Source organism: Calypte anna, chromosome 4B (assembly GCF_003957555.1).
Source record: "Calypte anna isolate BGI_N300 chromosome 4B, bCalAnn1_v1.p, whole genome shotgun sequence".
In the NCBI taxonomy this organism is placed as follows: Eukaryota; Metazoa; Chordata; class Aves; order Apodiformes; family Trochilidae; genus Calypte; species Calypte anna.
The window spans coordinates 7,741,526-7,759,412 of NC_044249.1; the positions used below are offsets into that span (position 1 = coordinate 7,741,526).

Below are 17,887 nucleotides of genomic sequence, written 5' to 3' on the forward strand. Positions count from 1 at the left end.
AATTCATCTTAACACTTGCCAACACCCACATCAGCTTTTTCAAAGAAAGTGAAGTGAGTAGTGCCTACAGAAGTAATAGATCTTTACTGCATAAGGGGATGCATTCTGATTTTCTGTCTGGTTTTATACTGAGGAAATGGAAAGGTTGTATCTCATTGTGAACCCAAAGAAGGACCAGCCACCATTCACCCAGTAATAAAAAAAATAATATTTTGTTTTGTCTCAGAGAAGGCAAACAGAGCAAGGTCTTAAGTCTCAAGTGAAAATCCATATTTTTCCCAGACTAAAATTCTTCATAATTGTGTGCAAGTTTCTCTTGTTTGAATGTCTGGCACCTCTCCTTTTATTGGATCAGAACATGGCTTGGGCTAGAATTAGGAAGGACAGGGCAAAACAGAGCTATGAAATTTAGAAAATAAAAAGTGTGGATGATAGTGTTTTTCAGAGGAACATTCCCAACTTTCATAGGGTTACACAGACTGCAGGGATGGCAGAAAGAGCAAAAGACAATTTCAAGAGAAGACAAAAGGTATTCCCTGATGGAAATAAATAATGAGGGTGAAGATGGAATGGAATTGCCTGTATTTTTGTTTCTAAACCCTGCAGACTACATGACTGTAGAGAATGTAGTTTTAAGTATATGGTTTATGAAATGTATGCTGCAGCAAATTTTCCTTTTGTAGTGACTCTTTTTCTCCACAAATGTGCCTGGACAATATTCACTTCCTCACTCCCTGAGAAAAAGAATAGTTTTCTCTTCACTCCTCAAACATACTACAGTTCAGGTCTTCCACAGGCACGCAAACTTTGTGATTATTGTTTTGTTCTTCATGTGGTAAGCAAAAAAGCTTGTTTTGTTTTATTAGCAGGAATTAGTATTCTATACTTGCTCAGCAAAATTCAAAGGCTCCAAATCTGCCCACACCGGTTTCATTTTCAAGGAAACAAACCAGCATTTACATTCAAGATGAGAGAAAATGTTGGCCATGTCAGTCAAAATTGAAGGTGGTGTTTGGTGTTTCAATGTGTTGCAATCAAGTACAAAGGTGTGATTAAAATGGAAATACCAATTTTACTTTAAGTACTGTATTTACTACTAGAAACACCAAACACCACAATGAACAATTACTAAACTTTGGGAAGGATTTATGATTAAATTTTTTCTTTTTTCTTTTTTTTTTTTTTCTGTAATAGGAATATTCATGTTTAAAACTATCCTTGAAAGACTTAAAAGATTCATGCTAGACCATGATTCCCAAGAGACCGAGTGCACTAGGAAACTTGTTTAAAATGCACATTTCCTGTAGAAAACCAGTTCCATGTGGGCTTTCAAGCCAAACAAAAGAATGTCTACTTCTCTTAAATCATCCCAATTTTGTGCTTTGATGTAAGCTTTGTGAAACTCACATTCCACAATTAATCATTTACAGACATTTCTGGGGAGCTTTTATAGCCTCACAAAGCCAGGTCCTCCTCCAGGATGGCTGAAGTGGCCAGGGCTGTGTCACAGAGCTCCATGTCTGTGTGTTCTTGACTGACAGGCAGTGCTCACAGGAGCCGGCAGACCTATATGACAGAAAATTTTCCTGGAAAACACAGTATGGATTTATGCAGTACACATTTAGTGTGCTGCCCAATCACTCTGAGTTTAGTCTGACTCAGAAAAATTTGCCACAGAAAAGATAAATGTCTCCATGTATTTGTAATCCTTTCCTCTACAGAGGGAGTGGTAATTAGATTTCCCCTCAGCACAAACTCTTAAAATATGAGGCATGTTGTTTTCTGGTTTTCTGCTGGCAGAAACTCTGTTCCCAGTGGGAGAAATTCTGCCCCCAAGGAGAGTACAACTATGCAGCAGACTGTAGCCCCTCCTTACGCAGGGATGAGGCTAATGAGGAGCAGGAAACAAGCTAAACAACACAATTCAAATGGTCTGTGAGGTGGGGTTGTGCCCTAGATACCAGCAGCACACTCTATATAACAAGCTCTGTAAGCAGCTGACAGTGTTTGGGCAGGGGGAGAAAAATGAAAAGCATTCCTTTTTCTTAGTAAATTGACTTTCTAGGGTAACTAAAGCACATGTAAAAATGCATAATATTAAATACTATTTGATTAATTCTATTCAATTTTTTTCAACTTTCAAAGTTTATTACTGTTCAGTTTTAAATGTAAGCAAGATGTGAAAAGTTTGACATTTTCAAACAGGTTTGATATAATCCTCAGTTACTAGCATTTCGACATTTGGTGTGGGAACTGTGATGTTACAAAAGCACATTCACTAGGAATAAACAGGCCAGGGGGAAGGTTCTGAGGAAGAGTCCCATTTACACACATCCATCTCAGTGACAAATAACATAGTGAAAAGAAGTACTAAAAATGTCATATTTCAGTGCACGCTTTTGATTGAGAATAAAAGTTAAAAACCATGAAATTTGCTCAAGTCTGAAAATACAATTGTCTACAAAGAGTATATCTAAATGGTGTGAATGGCAGGTAAAGGGTTAAAAGAAACTGTACCACTAGAACCCACAGGTCCTGAGCTTTGCCCATATCAGACAAACACTTATGAAGTGGCTCCTATCTGCCCAGTGTATAAGCAAACCAACTGCCAGTCTTTTCACTGATAACAAAAGGTGATTAAACTTACAAGACATTTTAAATTTTCCTTTTTTGGAGTTAGGACAGAAGCCATAGAGGTAAATGGCATTTCCTGAGACAGGCTTTTATTAGATTTGTTAACTCAAGCTGACACTGTCTACATTTTGGCATTTCTTTTTCACAAAACTAGTTTCATACTTTCGTGAATGAGCACAAAAGCTAAGAAAATGAACCCCAAAAAATTAATTTCAACCCAAGAAGATTTTAACAAAGGTACAGACAAGCTAGCTGTTACACTATCACAGTTTAGAATTTTGATTTTTTTTTTTAAAAACAGATCAACAGTAAGAAAGTTTACTTAATACGTGCTGGTTACTGACAGACACCAGTGTACCAACTGGCACGCTTTCCAAGACCTTTCTGTGGCACTTTGCATTGAATCACAAGAAAATATCTTTTCTTTACCTTATCTACAGTTTTACAAAGATGCAAAGGATTGGTGGCTGTTTGGTTTCTACTTCTGCATGCCCCTGGCATGTACTGCCATCTTTTATACACTAATGACTTGTGAAATGTTAAACAGAAGAAACAGCAACTTGAGAATCGCTCTCAGTGAACATCTGAAGCAGGTAAATATTGGGAACAACAATGTTTTGCTAACACTGTTCTTCTGTTTGGCTTAGCTTAGACATGTTGCAAAATGTACTTGAAAGTAGTAAATTACAGAAATAGAAAGTGAGGACATAGCCTATTTATGATGTTAGCATATTCATTTAGACCCTAAACACAAGACTAAATCATAGCATAAGGAGGTAGTAAAGACAATACAATCAAGAAACTATCAGGTTGCTTTAGTTCTTTATGCTCCCCTGCTCTTTAATCTTGAATCAATATTGGCTAAATGCTTTGGCATTTAACTGCAAAGATTTTTTCCAAATTAATGTTTGTTTTGATTCATAAAGTCCATGGGTACTTCATACTTCTGACACTCTATATACAACTTTAGCTTAATATAAAAGGCAATTGTAGAACAACGTGGTTTAGAGTAGAGTGGGGTTTAAAATTTTTTTTTCAAGGTTATTTCAGTGTTCCAGCATGACTACTGTAAATGCTTTGAAAAGAGCAACAGGAGAATAGTACCAACAAATGATCATAAAATCACCCATAGAAACATTAGACCTCACTGCTGGCTTTGCAGCAATGTGATGTTTAATTCCTAACTGAAATTTCACAAACAGTCTGTAGCTTTTTCCCTGTGCTAACATCACCCCCTCAAACTGTACTCTTTCCTTCAATTTCCACATTCACAGAAGTGAATCCCTAAAGCAGTCCCCTCTGCATCACAGTTCTCTCAGAGCTTCCTCCTCTGCTGGTTCATTCCAGAGCAGGGTGGACCAGAAAATCCTCCCCTTGTGCAGATCATCTGCTTTTTCCCCTCATCAGGCCTCAGGGTATGCAACACAATCTGCCCTAGGGCCACACACCCTATCAGCTTCTCCACCTATCAGAAATATAATGGTATGTATGGAGTAGGGGAATCCACCCTCCATCTTTCCCATCCTGGCATGCAATGCCCAGGAAGCTCCTGAGGCTGCTTGCTGGGGTTCTGACTTGATGCCACAATTTACAAATACTTGTTTAACTATCACCTCTTGCCTTGTGCCTCCATCCCTCCATTCCCCACATTAATGTCTGGTCACAATTCTTTTCATATTTTGATGAAAATTGCTATTTTAAGAAAGAAGAAACAATAATAATCATATTCAAATCTTAACAAGTTACTGTAATCACACATTTGACTGTAAGTTTCTCAATGACAGCTTTGAAATGCATTGCAACATTACAGTGGCAGTTTCAAAAGTGGCAGTCCTACCCCCTCATATGCTTCTCCTAATGAAATCCATGCCTACCAAACACCACCAGTATGTGTTGTCAAAAATCCACTAAAACATCTGTAAATTTTTAGAGCCATATAAACTTTCCATTAAATTTATTTCCTGACTTGGTACTACGAGATTAAACTATAATACAGACATTTCCAAAATATTGTTTATAGAGGAACTCTTTACTTAAGAACATCAAGATCACATAGCAGGGATCACATAGCATAATTTATATACTGTGCAGTATTCCTTTATGTAATGTGATGCATACTAAGTATAAAATATCACAGAGAATTTGACATCCTGATTAGGCACACGGTTGAATGGAACTTTTATTGCCAACTGATATGTGTGCCTTGGGTTTAGATTGCCCTACATCAAGAATTAGGTACAAGTGGTTTATCAAGCAGATATGATCAGTCTCCCTCACACACAAAGTTTTCTTGCAGATACTGCATGTTTCTGAGGAAAAAAGTTTATCTAGGGGATTGCCAGAAAACTAAGCCAGTGTAAAGGAATAAGAAGGCTGGGAAGGTAATCAGCTTCAGGAAAGCCTAGCCATGGATTTTCCTTGGCTATCTTCCTCAATATCCTGGCAGGGACCTGAGTGCTTCAGCTGCTTCAGTCTTAGAGCAGGTTGTGTTGAGTGTTGCCAGAATCAAGAACATGACAAGCCCCATAAAAAAACAGTTCAGGGATATCGAGTAGTCTGGAAACTGCACTTTGGGAATCCTTGCACATTTTATCTAGATTTTGCTGCTAACATTGCTACACTACAATCACCTACCAACATGAATTAGGCACTCACAGTTATCTTTACTTCTTTTTCTAGCGTCGAGAAGTTGCAAAGACAGTTTTCTGTTTAGTAGTGATTTTTGCTCTCTGCTGGTTCCCTCTCCACTTGAGCCGAATTTTGAAGAAAATGGTATACAATGAAAGAGACCCTGGCAGATGTGAACTGCTCAGGTACTTCGTTTCTATGTCAATAGTTTATAGTGTAAAAACATATCATGGCACATCCTTAGAGCTGATGTGAGAACTGCCATTGTGCATACAACTGTGGAGTTAGATGAGCAAGCACTTTATTTGATGCCTTGTCAGCTGCATCCATTTTTGGAGGTTTCAATTTTAATTAGTTTGCATAATTTCATTAAATGTTTGCCACCATTGCAATCACTTTCCTCTGGCCTTCGGGAAGTTAACTTTGAGACAGGTTATTATAGACCTGGCACGGAACAAAAAAAGATTGAGGGGGGTAGGTAAGAAAGAGTTAGTTTCTGTGAGAAGAGATTGTAAGCACAAAAAGCACAGAAGCTTCTACAATAGCACAATAGCTTCTACAAACAGTTTACATTTATTTGCTTTCTCTTTTGTTACCTAGTTTCTTGCTGCCATTGGATTATATCAGTATCAACCTGGCAACTATGAACTCTTGTATAAACCCAATAGCTCTGTATTTTGTGAGCAAGAAGTTTAAAAACTGTTTTCAGGTAAGATCTTCTTGGTAAGATTTTAGATCCAGTTAATGAACTGTATTCAAACACTTAGTCGTTCATCTATTTTTAGCAGTTGGGAGAAGAAGTATGCAAAGGACTGGAAGTTTATAAATTGCCTGGTTTACCAGCTAGCAGCTCACACAACACACATACCAAAGTGAAACTGGAACCCTTCGCTTCATCTGAAATGCTCAGCCAGTTACTAGGTTTGACATAGTTCTCAAATATAAACATGTAAACTGAAACAGACATGCTCTTATTAGTAATATTTATCTGGATGTGACATGGACATGAAATAGAATTTTGTTGACAACCAAATTTCCCACTCTATGTAAAGACAAAACCCACATACCCAGGACACCAAGCAGACAACAGTAAAACAATCCCATTAACAACTAAAATTTTCAGGCCAAAGTAAGCCCCTGAGCTGACTTTGACAACTGAATATGCATTATGGCTTTTACCTGCATTTATCTAGTTCCTAACCATGACAACATTTTTTAAGGCTAAAATAATTGCCTTTTGACACTGTATCTGCAAGTTTCCTTTCACCTAGGAATTAATTTTCAGGTTATATTTAATGCTTTCCAGCTTCATATTATAGCTTAACCTTTCCTTTCTAATATCAAGGTAATGAATACAAGCAATCTTTCCATTTTGGATTTGAGTTCCTCAGCATACCTTTGTTGCTATTTTGCATAACTACCCATAGACAGTAACTATACCTTAAGTCTGAGTTTACCTCTCTGAAACACTCCCTTCTCATTGAGAGGGGAACTGGAATATCCATGATCTGCAGTGACCTGTTCATGACTGTGAACAATGATACCTCTTGTTATATTCACTTGCTCTTTTCCTAAATTATTTTATTTTCCAAGGTGTGAGAAGAAACCTAAGACACAGGCTGGGGAATTTTCTTCTTTTCTCTTACATGCTAAGCAGCATGCTGATCCCTAAATGTGAAGTGCAGTGACAGAGAGGGGAAAAAAAAAACCCAAAAAAACCCAACAACCCAACTCTTGGGTTGAGTTCTGTTGGTGTTCAGTCTATTTACCTTAGTCAAACAAATTTCCATATTGATACTGTGGAAGTTTTTCTTAAATAGGAGACACAGGCTGGGCCTAATTTGCTGCATTTGGGGTGTTTAATCACAAGAATTATTTCCATACGAGGATAAAAAATTTGCCTGAGTGTAGCTATGATTTCCTTCAGGTAGAATTGTCTATTCATTTCTGAATTAAAATCATAGCTGTCAATCTGCATAAAGTGCATAGATTTGTGTTAAGCTTCTTTTTCTTTCTATTTCCAGTCATGTCTTTGCTGTTGCTGCTCCCAGTCTAAGAGCCTGGTAACTTCAGTGCCCATGAATGGAACAAGCATTCAGTGGAAAAATCAAGAACTAAACAATCACAATACAGATCGAAGCAGCCATAAAGACAGCATAAACTGAAAATTAAGGACTCTGATACCACTTCAGAATCAAAATTGAAAGCAGTCACAACAAAACTATTTGAACAGGAAGCTTAGTGACTGTTCCAGAATCAATTCAGATGTGTGCACCCTTGTACCTTATTCTAGAGGTGACTGAGAAGATTGACTGCCTGAAACTGTGATGCTCTGTGAGCTGAGATCCACTGGATTGTAATTCTGTCTCTGGAAACGATATGGATCAGATTCTGACACCAAAAAAACAACTTGAACTACACAGGTGGTTTACTCTTCTGAACCAAGCAGGAACTGTCCAGTGTCTGGAGCTGGTAAAATACAATCTTTTTGCCTGATCATCACCTAGAATTAATCACTCTGAAATATTTCTGAATATATAAAAATGGAATCTGTGAATATATTTTCTCTCTGTACATTTGTGTTTAACCTTTATTTGTGTGGTGGGTATATTCCATGCACCAGTATGTTTTGCATGTTATGTTTTTTCAAGTTTATGTTGGAAAATGTTTTTGTCCACACCAGTATTTTATGTACTTATGTTACAATGGGTCAGGACATTAGCTGGGCAGTTCACAGTTGTAGCACTTCAGTATTCAAAAATAGGAAAAGACCATTTAAAGCAGCATCAACATTTGGCACTTAAGCACAGATTAATACCAAAAAAAGAGTATTAATAATAGCACAGTACTACACTGTGCTATTTTAAAGCTCTGTAGAAAATAAATGTAATAAAAATAACATATATTAGAACAAAGAATGAAAGAGGCCCACAGTGGGACACCTTACATTGTGTTTTTAATTAACCTGCAATGTTAATTCTTAACATATATAGACATATTTATCTATATAGACTATAGCTGCTTTAAATCTAAGTCAAAATGAAGGTCAGTGAAGCATTATTAAGGCTGTCCAAAGAGTTATGAGAGTATGTTTTTTATCAGAGCAACTCTGCACAACACCAAATAAAAACAGTGACCATGAGGCTGTAGTGATTGTGAATGCAGAACTGTGGAAGTCCATGACAGCTGGATTCACACACATATATTTTGTGCCTTATGCTTACAGAGTTATTTGTCTTACTCTCACAACATTCAAAGATTGTAATGGGGTTTGATAGTTTATTAGAATTGTTAACCATACAAATGCTATGAATAATATATAAAAAATATTGCTTACATACACATAAGCTGATGATTTACTTATTATTTCCACCCATTATGGCAAGAGACTCCTTGTTTGGCTATAAAAAATTCTAATAGGTAGCCTTTCATTGAATAGTGGAATTAAACAGCATGATGCCATATATAATATGCTTCATGCACAGATTTGCTAGGAAATTCATAGCATCTGTTGAGCAAGGCTAAGAAGCAGTAATTAAAATTCCCACACATTTTAAAACAACCATTACATTACAACTGAAAGATATATTCCTACATATTTTGATTTATCATTTCAAAATGCTAGTACTTACAGGGACTTCTGCTGCACAAGTTTCCCCAGTGTTTACATTTACACAAATCTTCTGAAGTGTATTTAAAAAAAATCCTTAAATTGGTTTACCTATTTTTGTGTACTTTTGTTTTTGTGACATATATGCCTGTACAAATACATAAAAGTTTATGTTCACATGTTATAAATCCAAATACAGTCTTCTGACAGTGCTCTGTAGTAGTGCCAAAGAGCATGGTATTGAATGAGACTTGGCTGAATTTTATTCAAAACATTTCATCTTCCAGCTGTATCAAATCATATCAAATGAGTAACAATGCTTTTCTTTGAGATGGCTGAATTACTGAGTCTCTTTATGTCCTGACACCTTCGCTTCTCTTTCAACAGAGTGCACTGAGCAGATGACAAAGGTAAACAGAACACAGACATGAGGAATAGATTCAAGTTGTAAATTGCCCCTTCTTTATTTCAAGGCAGGGAAAAGCTTTGCATGCATTCCCCCTTCTGTTATTTATCTGGTAGTCAGCTGAACCAAAAAAATACTGTATCAGCAACCCAATAATCTGATTGTTTAGAGACAAGCTTTTCAGCCTCTCTGCATAAGGCAGTGAGCAGTCGAGACAATCCAGGAAAGAAACTTCAGGGCTCTTCTACAAAAAAAAAAAAGCATCTATGTGCAAAGCTTTCAGGCACTGGAATGGACCATTTTTAGGCTTTACCAGCACTGATGCCAACTACAAGTCATGGAAAGCTTGCAGTTTTCCTTCCAGCATTAACACTTCAAACATCTATTGCTTTCAAACCAGTAGCTGACTATATTTTGTGGGAAAGAAACGTGCACATGCACACACAAAGCTTGCTTGAATCCAGCTCAGCCTAGATGGAAAAAACATGTTCCCACTCCCCAAAGAGCTGGCTGACCTTAGTGTCAGCATTATAAAACAAAAAACTTTTTAACTAAAGAAAATAAGAGCTTAAAGTATCTAACAGACCCAAGAGGTGGTTTCTAGCATGCTTTGGAATGACTTTTGGAAATTTATCCCTAAGTAAAAAACCAAAACTCTAAGTAAAAAAAGAAACTAATTGGTGATCTTCATTCCATCTCCTCCTGACAGTGGAAGGACAGACAGAGCCTAAATAACAGCTGGGAGTGAGGTCTCAGCAATCTCAGACTGTTCTGTCATGCCTGCTCTTTTTTATTTTCACTCGTGGCTGCTGCTCCCACTCACAACCCCATCCCTAGGAACCAAAAGTGTTAAACAAAGAGTGTTAAGATGTGGCAGTTATGCAAAGGGGGGAACTGATTCTGTAAAACTCTGTAAGGTTAATTTTTAATTGTCTCCTTCCCACAGCTAATGATAAATTTTCCTCCTACTATTGTGTTCACCCTTAGTTCTGGAAAAGCTGTCTTTCCAAAAGAACCGACAGAACTCTTCCACAATGCTGAAATTCCACCCTGCTTAATTTTAGTCTTTCTTTTTTTTTGCCAACTTCAGCAAAAAGGTGCTCTGGTGTTTCTCTTGCTGCATCAGAACCTGTGTAGGTTTAGTTAGGATTTTGCTCTGCTGTTCCACAGAAGTGGTTTTCTTCTTTTTTTACATCAGAACAGTTTCCCACAACAGGTAACCTTCCATACTATTCTAATTTTATAGATCATTTTATGTCTGGTGTTTGCTTGCCCTCAGCTGAACGAAGCTTGGCATCTTTCTGCAGTTGACTGAATATCTTTTGCATGTTTCAGATTTATTTCTCACACGAAGCAATTTTTTTTCATCATAATCAAAATCATGTAGCTATCACAAGAATCTTTTTTGTGGACTTTGCAATTCCCAACTTTTTTCAGTCCATTCAGTGGTTTATATACAGTCTTACATCTCAACTTCAAACATTCTGCAGACATTTAGAATCCTGTTATTCTCCTTGTCTTCAGTGTGCATTTATATTAAACTACCTCCTCCATCTTTCAAAACCAACTATGAACCCCCTACCCAATTTCAGTGATTTTTACTGAACAGAGTTAGCATCATTATGAAGTTACAGAGTTTCTAAAAAACTGCAGGATGGGTAGAGGAACAAGATCCTACTTGTGCTCTATACAGAAAATTGCAGGAATGGAGTTTATGTGCTCAGCAAATTCACATGATAGATGTTATGAAAATTGCAGATGCAAAAAAAAGCTTTGATCAGAGTCTGCAACTTGTAAGACATCTGAGGATCAAACCACAACACACAAATCCTCGGAAACCAGTATTCCTAAGTTCCATTGCTTGTGGAATTACTTGCTTTTTTTGCTATTTCTCTCTCATCATTTACATATTTACCATAATATTTTTACTGTATCATTCGATTCTTTGAAGCCTTCTGGATTTCAGCTACAACTGAAAAATTCAAATTCTGTTGCATTTGTATGAACAGATTTCTGCTCAAATGGCCCTGAGGCAAAGTGTGCATTTTCATTAGAAGACACAAACTCAGACTGCATCCTAACATTGCCTTGCAATTGTTTTTTCCAGACAATCAGTTGTGCAAAGCTTGGATCGGTGAAGTTCTAATTTACAGTCCCCACCCTCTCAAAGACTAAATAAAAGCAATTATCTCCAAAATCAGGGTAAGAGTAGACACATAAAAAGCTCATGGATTAGAAACAATAACTAAATTGAACTGTAAAAAAAAAAAAAGCAAAACAACAAAACCAGGGTTGTTTAAAATGTAACTATAAAAGAAGCACAGCTTATCAATACTCCAAATGTGGGAAAGGAAAATAAGAACTAAATAAAAAAATGTAGGTCATCTCCACTTTATCTAAAGGAAGAAGAAATTAATTGACCTGTAGTATCTCATCACAGTCACAGTTTTGCAGCCTTAGTAGATTAATAGTAAAAGAAAGTCCAAAATAGTGTTGGAAATTATGAGAAAAAATAATATAGTCCATTCTTCAGCAGCACTGTGCCCACATTGCTCAGAGTAACTCAATATCTGCAAACTGCTCTGAAATCCATGATTTGGAAATACTTGGTACAGCACAGCATTAAGACTTTACTTTAATCTCATGTTGTCTTGGGAGTGATAACACTGATTATACAAGCTACTGAATCAAGCATCCAAAAGGATTAATGAGAAGCATTTCCAATCCACTCTGGAGAACACATGTTCTGCTTATACTTTAAACATAGGAGAAGATTAGAAATCCATCATTGCAAGACACCACTGTGCCATCCCATAGCCACACTTTATATTTATTGAAATATCTGTGTCCAAAGATTTTGTGTCCTTTTGACTGCAAAATAGTTGTAGAGTGGTGTCCTTGCTGTTGCCTCTGAATAAAGTATACATTAGGATTAAATTCTGTCAAATATCTACACAGCACTGATAAAGCTCCCATCTCCAGACCCATGGCATATTCCCATACAGAACTGCAATTAAACCACACTACTAGAAAAGTTACAGATTTTTAGGGTCAGGTTTTAAACAGAAAATTAACATTGTACTCTTCAGGCAAATGAATGTTTCAGTCCTGTGCTACTAGTGGAAAATATATGAAATTTTTTAGCAGAAAAAAAATGAAACTGTATCACTCTTGCTAATTCAACCAGAACTAAAATAACAGTTAAGAGAGTAGATGTTTACATAAATATGAGAATTTCCACATTTACACGAGCTAGAATATAATATTGTAAGGGCTACAAATCTTTATGCTCCAGTATGGAAAAGGTGTAAATTCTGGAGACTAAGAAGAGATAAATATCCAGAGCAAGATTATTTGATTTCCCTACAATGTTTCTCTAAAGGAGTAGCTCCAAAAGACATCTCAGCTTGGACATCTCAGTATGGATAAGTGTGAAGAAAGGCAGATGCCCTACTAACTGTTAATTAACATTGCCTTCTTGCACCACAAAAAAGCCTTTGGCTAATATTTTTTTGTAATATCCAGCATATTCCAGAGTTTTCTGTATCACAAGTGAACTGCCAACAACTCCAATAACAAGGATCAAAGCATACAAAATCAAAGAATAAAATACTGAATTATTTCTTTGTTATGACCGTTTGTATGTGTGAGAAATTTCTTGCACAGAACTTTAACCAGTGTTTTTTCTTCCATGTAAAGTATATTTATATTTTTTTAAAATCTGTCCTTCTCTTCCATTTATTTAAAATGTGTGAACCATATAGGAAGAAGAAAAAAACCCTAACTGCATAATTTACCTGTGACCACTTCCATACCACACGTGATTGTACACCATGATAACCCAAGGTATCAATAACCCATTGAGAAATCAAATCCCAAAATGTTCTACCATTGAAGTGCTTGTTGAGAAATAGAAAAGAATTAAAAATTCATGAAAAAGTTTGTTTCAATATTCTGGAAAAGAGATTAGCACAGCATTAAATTTGAAAATTGGATAAATCTACTTGATGACAAATAAAAGACATTGTCCTAGGTTCTCAAATTTAATTAAGCTGATGTTTAAATACCACTGGGATAGAGACATGAGGTTAATTTACAAAGAAAATTACTGGCTACAACTTCAGCATAAAAAAGTAGATAAAGAAAGGCCAAAATCACTTAGATTTCAGAATGTTCCAGACTAGAAGTAGACTTACCTCTGAATTCTTATCCCAATTCTGTGTTTTGTAATTAATTTATATTTCCAAATAAGGACTTCTATAAATTTTATAAATTTTGGTTTATTTTATTTTTCATAATCTTTTTGGTAAGTATGAAAAAGGCCACTCCATCACTCCACCAACCAAGACAGGTACCCAGACCAGTAAGATTATCTGCTTGTAGGGAACAATCCTCACTAGAGAATACTCACATTCTGAAAACCCAAAGTATTTTCCTGATATTGCCCTTAATCCATGACCTAACTCTTACATATAAAAAGTTATCTCAGAGGTATCAAGAGAATCACCTGTGTCAATGCACTCCCTGCACGTGTCCTCCTCACACTTCAGTCACATATTGGAATGCACAGATGGCTGGAATATCCTCATGTCAGGTGCCCCTGACTTGCCTGCTGCAATTATGCAGATAAGTTTTACTGAAAAAATTCTGCTCTACACTGAAATCAGTGTGGACATATTATAGTGGAAGTTTATCTCTCAGAAATATAGCAGTCCTCTGTCAGAGGAATCACAGGATCAATATTTATGACTACCAGGGATGCAGCAAACTGCTTTCCTGAAGAAACTGATACATGGAAGAGTAAAAATCTCTCTGTGGGGGTTTAGCCTGCTGAGTCAAACTGAAACCCCTTACAATTCCCCTGATATACAGCCCCTGGGAGTCTGCCTCCTTTCAGACAGTTTCATCTTCTGTAGCTGATTACATAGTTGGCTCTTTTAAATATGGATTTTTTAGGCTTTGGGAAACCACAGTTTGCACTCCCCACTGCATGGGAATGTCATGCACAGTTATCCCCACTTCCAAGCTTTTGCCCTGGGCATGTGGTTTCATAAACATTTTTCTGTATGCAAATAAAATAATAAAGAAAAATTACTATATGAAAATAAAGGAATTATATGTTGTATCTAGGAGCTTTCTGTGATTAAGCCAACCTAACATACTTCCTATCAAGCTCCACCTGAATCTTTAGCTACTTGGATTATTTTTCAGTTAATTGTAACTAGTAAATGTCTATAAAAACTAGTAAATTATAAAATACAGTAAATTATAAAATACAGTAGATGATATAAAATAGATAATAAAAATAGTAAATTTTTAGTATTCTCCCCTTGAACTGAAAAGAAAAATGCCACACAATCCTTAATTTATTGTATAATTGGTTAACTTTTTCCCAACTAAATCTCAAAATCAAATGCAGATAATTAATTTAATATGCTGTTTAATATACTGTTTATACCTTCCTTCATGAAAGATTTACTTTGCAACCCAGAGTGCTATCCTATGCCTAGAACTGGTTAATAGTTCCAGATGTGTTAGCAACAACTTGTTCGAGGGGGTGCCAGGATGGAAAAAGGAAAGGAGTGACCAGCTTTAATAAACAAACAATAGAACCCAGGAACAATTTTGAGCTCACCAGGGAGCTGAAAATGATTGCAAAAGCTGTTTCAACGAGGTGTTGTGTAAGTACTCTACAATAGTTTTTTCCAGAACTATGCTCTGAAAGCCCATGGCAACATCGACTGCATAATAATTTTATGAGACATTAAAAATGAAACTTTACAATGTTTAATACTAAAAGTTTGTTGTTCAATCATGGTCTGCAAGAAATTTTGATTGTGTAACTATTATTCATTATCCAGACTCTGCAGAACCCTGAGAACTCTGCAAATTCAAAAGCCAACAGAAACTTTCTCCAAATTGTCTATATACAAGTAAGAGAAATTCAAACTTGTCTGCTGAATCCCAGTTTCTCTGACTTGGTGCTCACACTTTGTCTTTGACACCTCTCATTATCTTGTTCTTCTCTCTGAGATCCTCTCTTATCCTTGACTCATCCAATAAGCAGGATGAATTAATTTATGTTAAACTCTTCATCGTTTCAAATGTCAGCCTTAATCAGACTTGGAGCTGGCCTTAGGTATTGAAAACTGGATAAATCTACTTGATGACAAATAAAAGATTTTTGTACCTTTTGACCTGTACCAGAAGTTCTAATGTGAGCATGCCTTGAATTATCAGGGTAGTTTGTGAAGATAAAGTAATTAAAATATAACAGTTGTTGGGCAGGTAATTACAGGAAACAGAATAAAATTAATGGGGGGAAAAAATTAAATATTGATACTGAAATGAGTGCTCCATTTTTAGGGAAGGTTTTCTATACATTTTCCACAGCTTTTCTCTCAAAGCCTCTTCTGAATCACAATCAATATAAGGTGAATGCTTTTCTCACATCAAGGAAGCAAAAGGTTTCATACAGCTTTTATACTAATCTAGAGTTATACACAAAATTTTTAACATTTGGATATACATAGTACAGAAGATTCTAAAGTCTAATTCAAAGTGGGTTAATACTTTTATGATAAATAACCCAACAGCACAGAAAATTATATAATGTGCTACTATAACTAATGTAATCAAATCAATTAATTTAAAACAAGATCAAGCATAGATTTGGCAATTGTTAATTTTATTATGGATTTTAGCAGACACAAACATCCAGAAAGCAAAATCTCAAAATCTCTTCAGGACTCTGATTACAGAATTTATCCTGAAAGAGAAAACTAATGTAAACTTGCCTCTTGTCCCAAAATTGCATGTTTACAAGAAAAAGAAAAACTAACAAAAAAAACAGTCCTAAAATATTTGCTTCTATCTGTTGACTTGCAAGAGTACTCTATTGGAAATTTCACCCACATAAACTCTGCCTACAAGAAGCTCTACAAGTCAAACTTGAAGTATATTAACAGAGCAATGTGTGGGATTTAACAGTGTGGGAGTTTCCAGCTTTTGCTGTATTGTTCATTATTCCAGAATAGCTGAAAAATTATGTTTTGAGACATTCAGCCCAACACCTTTCACAAGTATTACTTTAACATGAAAAAGGATTTAAAAGATAAAGAACTTACTACAAACAAGGAAGTAAATCAATTTAATTTTATAATAACATCTCAGAACAGATTAAACCCTAAAAGGGATAACTACAGAAAATAAGTGGTATCAATTTGTGGAATAGAAATGCATCTAAAGAAGATAATCTGAAACTGCTCTCTAATGGGAAGACAGAATCATGGGAACAGCCCTCCAGGTGGTTGTGATCCCCAAGTGATGGGTTTGCAGTTGTGATATGGCAGAAAAAGAAAGCAAAGCAGTTTGGGACAAGCAGACACATCAGTGTCATAAGGCAGGGATTTAATGTGTCCATGGTATGATTATATGTGGAATAATTGCAATCATGGCTTAAAACCTTTGGTAGCATATAGTTTAGGGAGTGGACAAAGCAATTTATTGAGGGGACTTTGAAATGTAAAAGTAATGTTTTAAAAAATGATACAAGAAAAAAATAATGCTATAAAAATTAGCCTATAAAAATTAAAAAAATATATCTATAAAAATAGATTAGGTTAGGACTCTCTATGTAAAATTAGCCCATTCCTGTCCAGCACAAGTGTCAACTCTATTTTGTGTATGTCTGAGCAGTCTCTCTTGGTATTAATGATCATAAGAATTTAAAAACCTAAGGTTATTATAGTGAGTCAGACCTCCCTGTCACCCATGATAATAGCAGACATGTAGGGCAGGGTGTATTAACACTGGCTTCTAGCATTCCTGGATCAGCAGTATATGTCTGGTTTGATTTCCTGCTTTTCCATGCTTTGGTACTCTGTTTACATTATATCTGTTAAATTTGTAACTTACCTCTCTCATGAATACTGTTATAGAGTAGCTGTCACCTAAAGCCATGCATAAGCCCTTCTCTTTTAAACTTGGTTTTAGAAATGGTGGTACTTACATTCAGTGCTGTTAGTGAGAAGATCATTATTAAGATGGAACTTCACATTACAACATGCAGACTAAGAAACCTGATAGAAAATTGTTAAGGTGAAAATTAAGAGTAAGATCTTTGTGAGCTGTCATTTAGAATGCCAGGGTTTTCCTGCAGCTAGTTCTACTGGAAATGCTTTCAGTCATCATACTTAATTGTGAAATATATAGGGTAGCTTTCCTTCCACATCAAGGCTCCTTCCACCATAATAGCATTGCCCCTGCATAGTTTTCTGCTTAGCCCACACGTAGAGGGAAGTTACAAAATTATTCAAACTCTGCCTACAATCTCCAAACAGGGAGGCACATATGCTAAAACAATCGTGTCAGAAATTGGGAAGTGTCACAGATAGGACTGTTCTTCCTGCATGTTATTAATGCTGTCCACTTCACTACAAAATCAGAGGCTCACAGAATGGCTGAGGTTGGAAGGCACCTCCAACCATCCTGCTCAAGCAGGCCTACCCAGAACTGATTGTCCAGGACCATGTTCAGTTGGGTCTTGAATATCCCCAAGGATTGAGACTCCACAACCACTACAGGCAATCTGCTGCAATACTGTCACC

General features: G+C 36.2%; 1 protein-coding gene across 3 annotated transcripts in view; it reads left to right on the forward strand.

The window, feature by feature from the left end:
* EDNRA (endothelin receptor type A) overlaps positions 1-8,088 on the forward strand; it is a 28,826-nt gene extending 20,738 nt beyond the window's left edge. For 2 of the 3 annotated variants that reach the window (XM_030450787.1, XM_030450786.1), the window contains exons 5-8: positions 3,075-3,227; positions 5,314-5,447; positions 5,863-5,971; positions 7,287-8,088. In XM_030450787.1, the coding sequence (XP_030306647.1) occupies positions 3,075-3,227; positions 5,314-5,447; positions 5,863-5,971; positions 7,287-7,427 (537 nt within the window). In that variant the 3' untranslated portion in view covers positions 7,428-8,088. The remainder of the gene's footprint in view (positions 1-3,074; positions 3,228-5,313; positions 5,448-5,862; positions 5,972-7,286) is intronic. The other variant, XM_030450788.1, reaches the window with a different exon arrangement.
* The last annotated feature ends 9,799 nt before the right edge of the window (positions 8,089-17,887 follow it).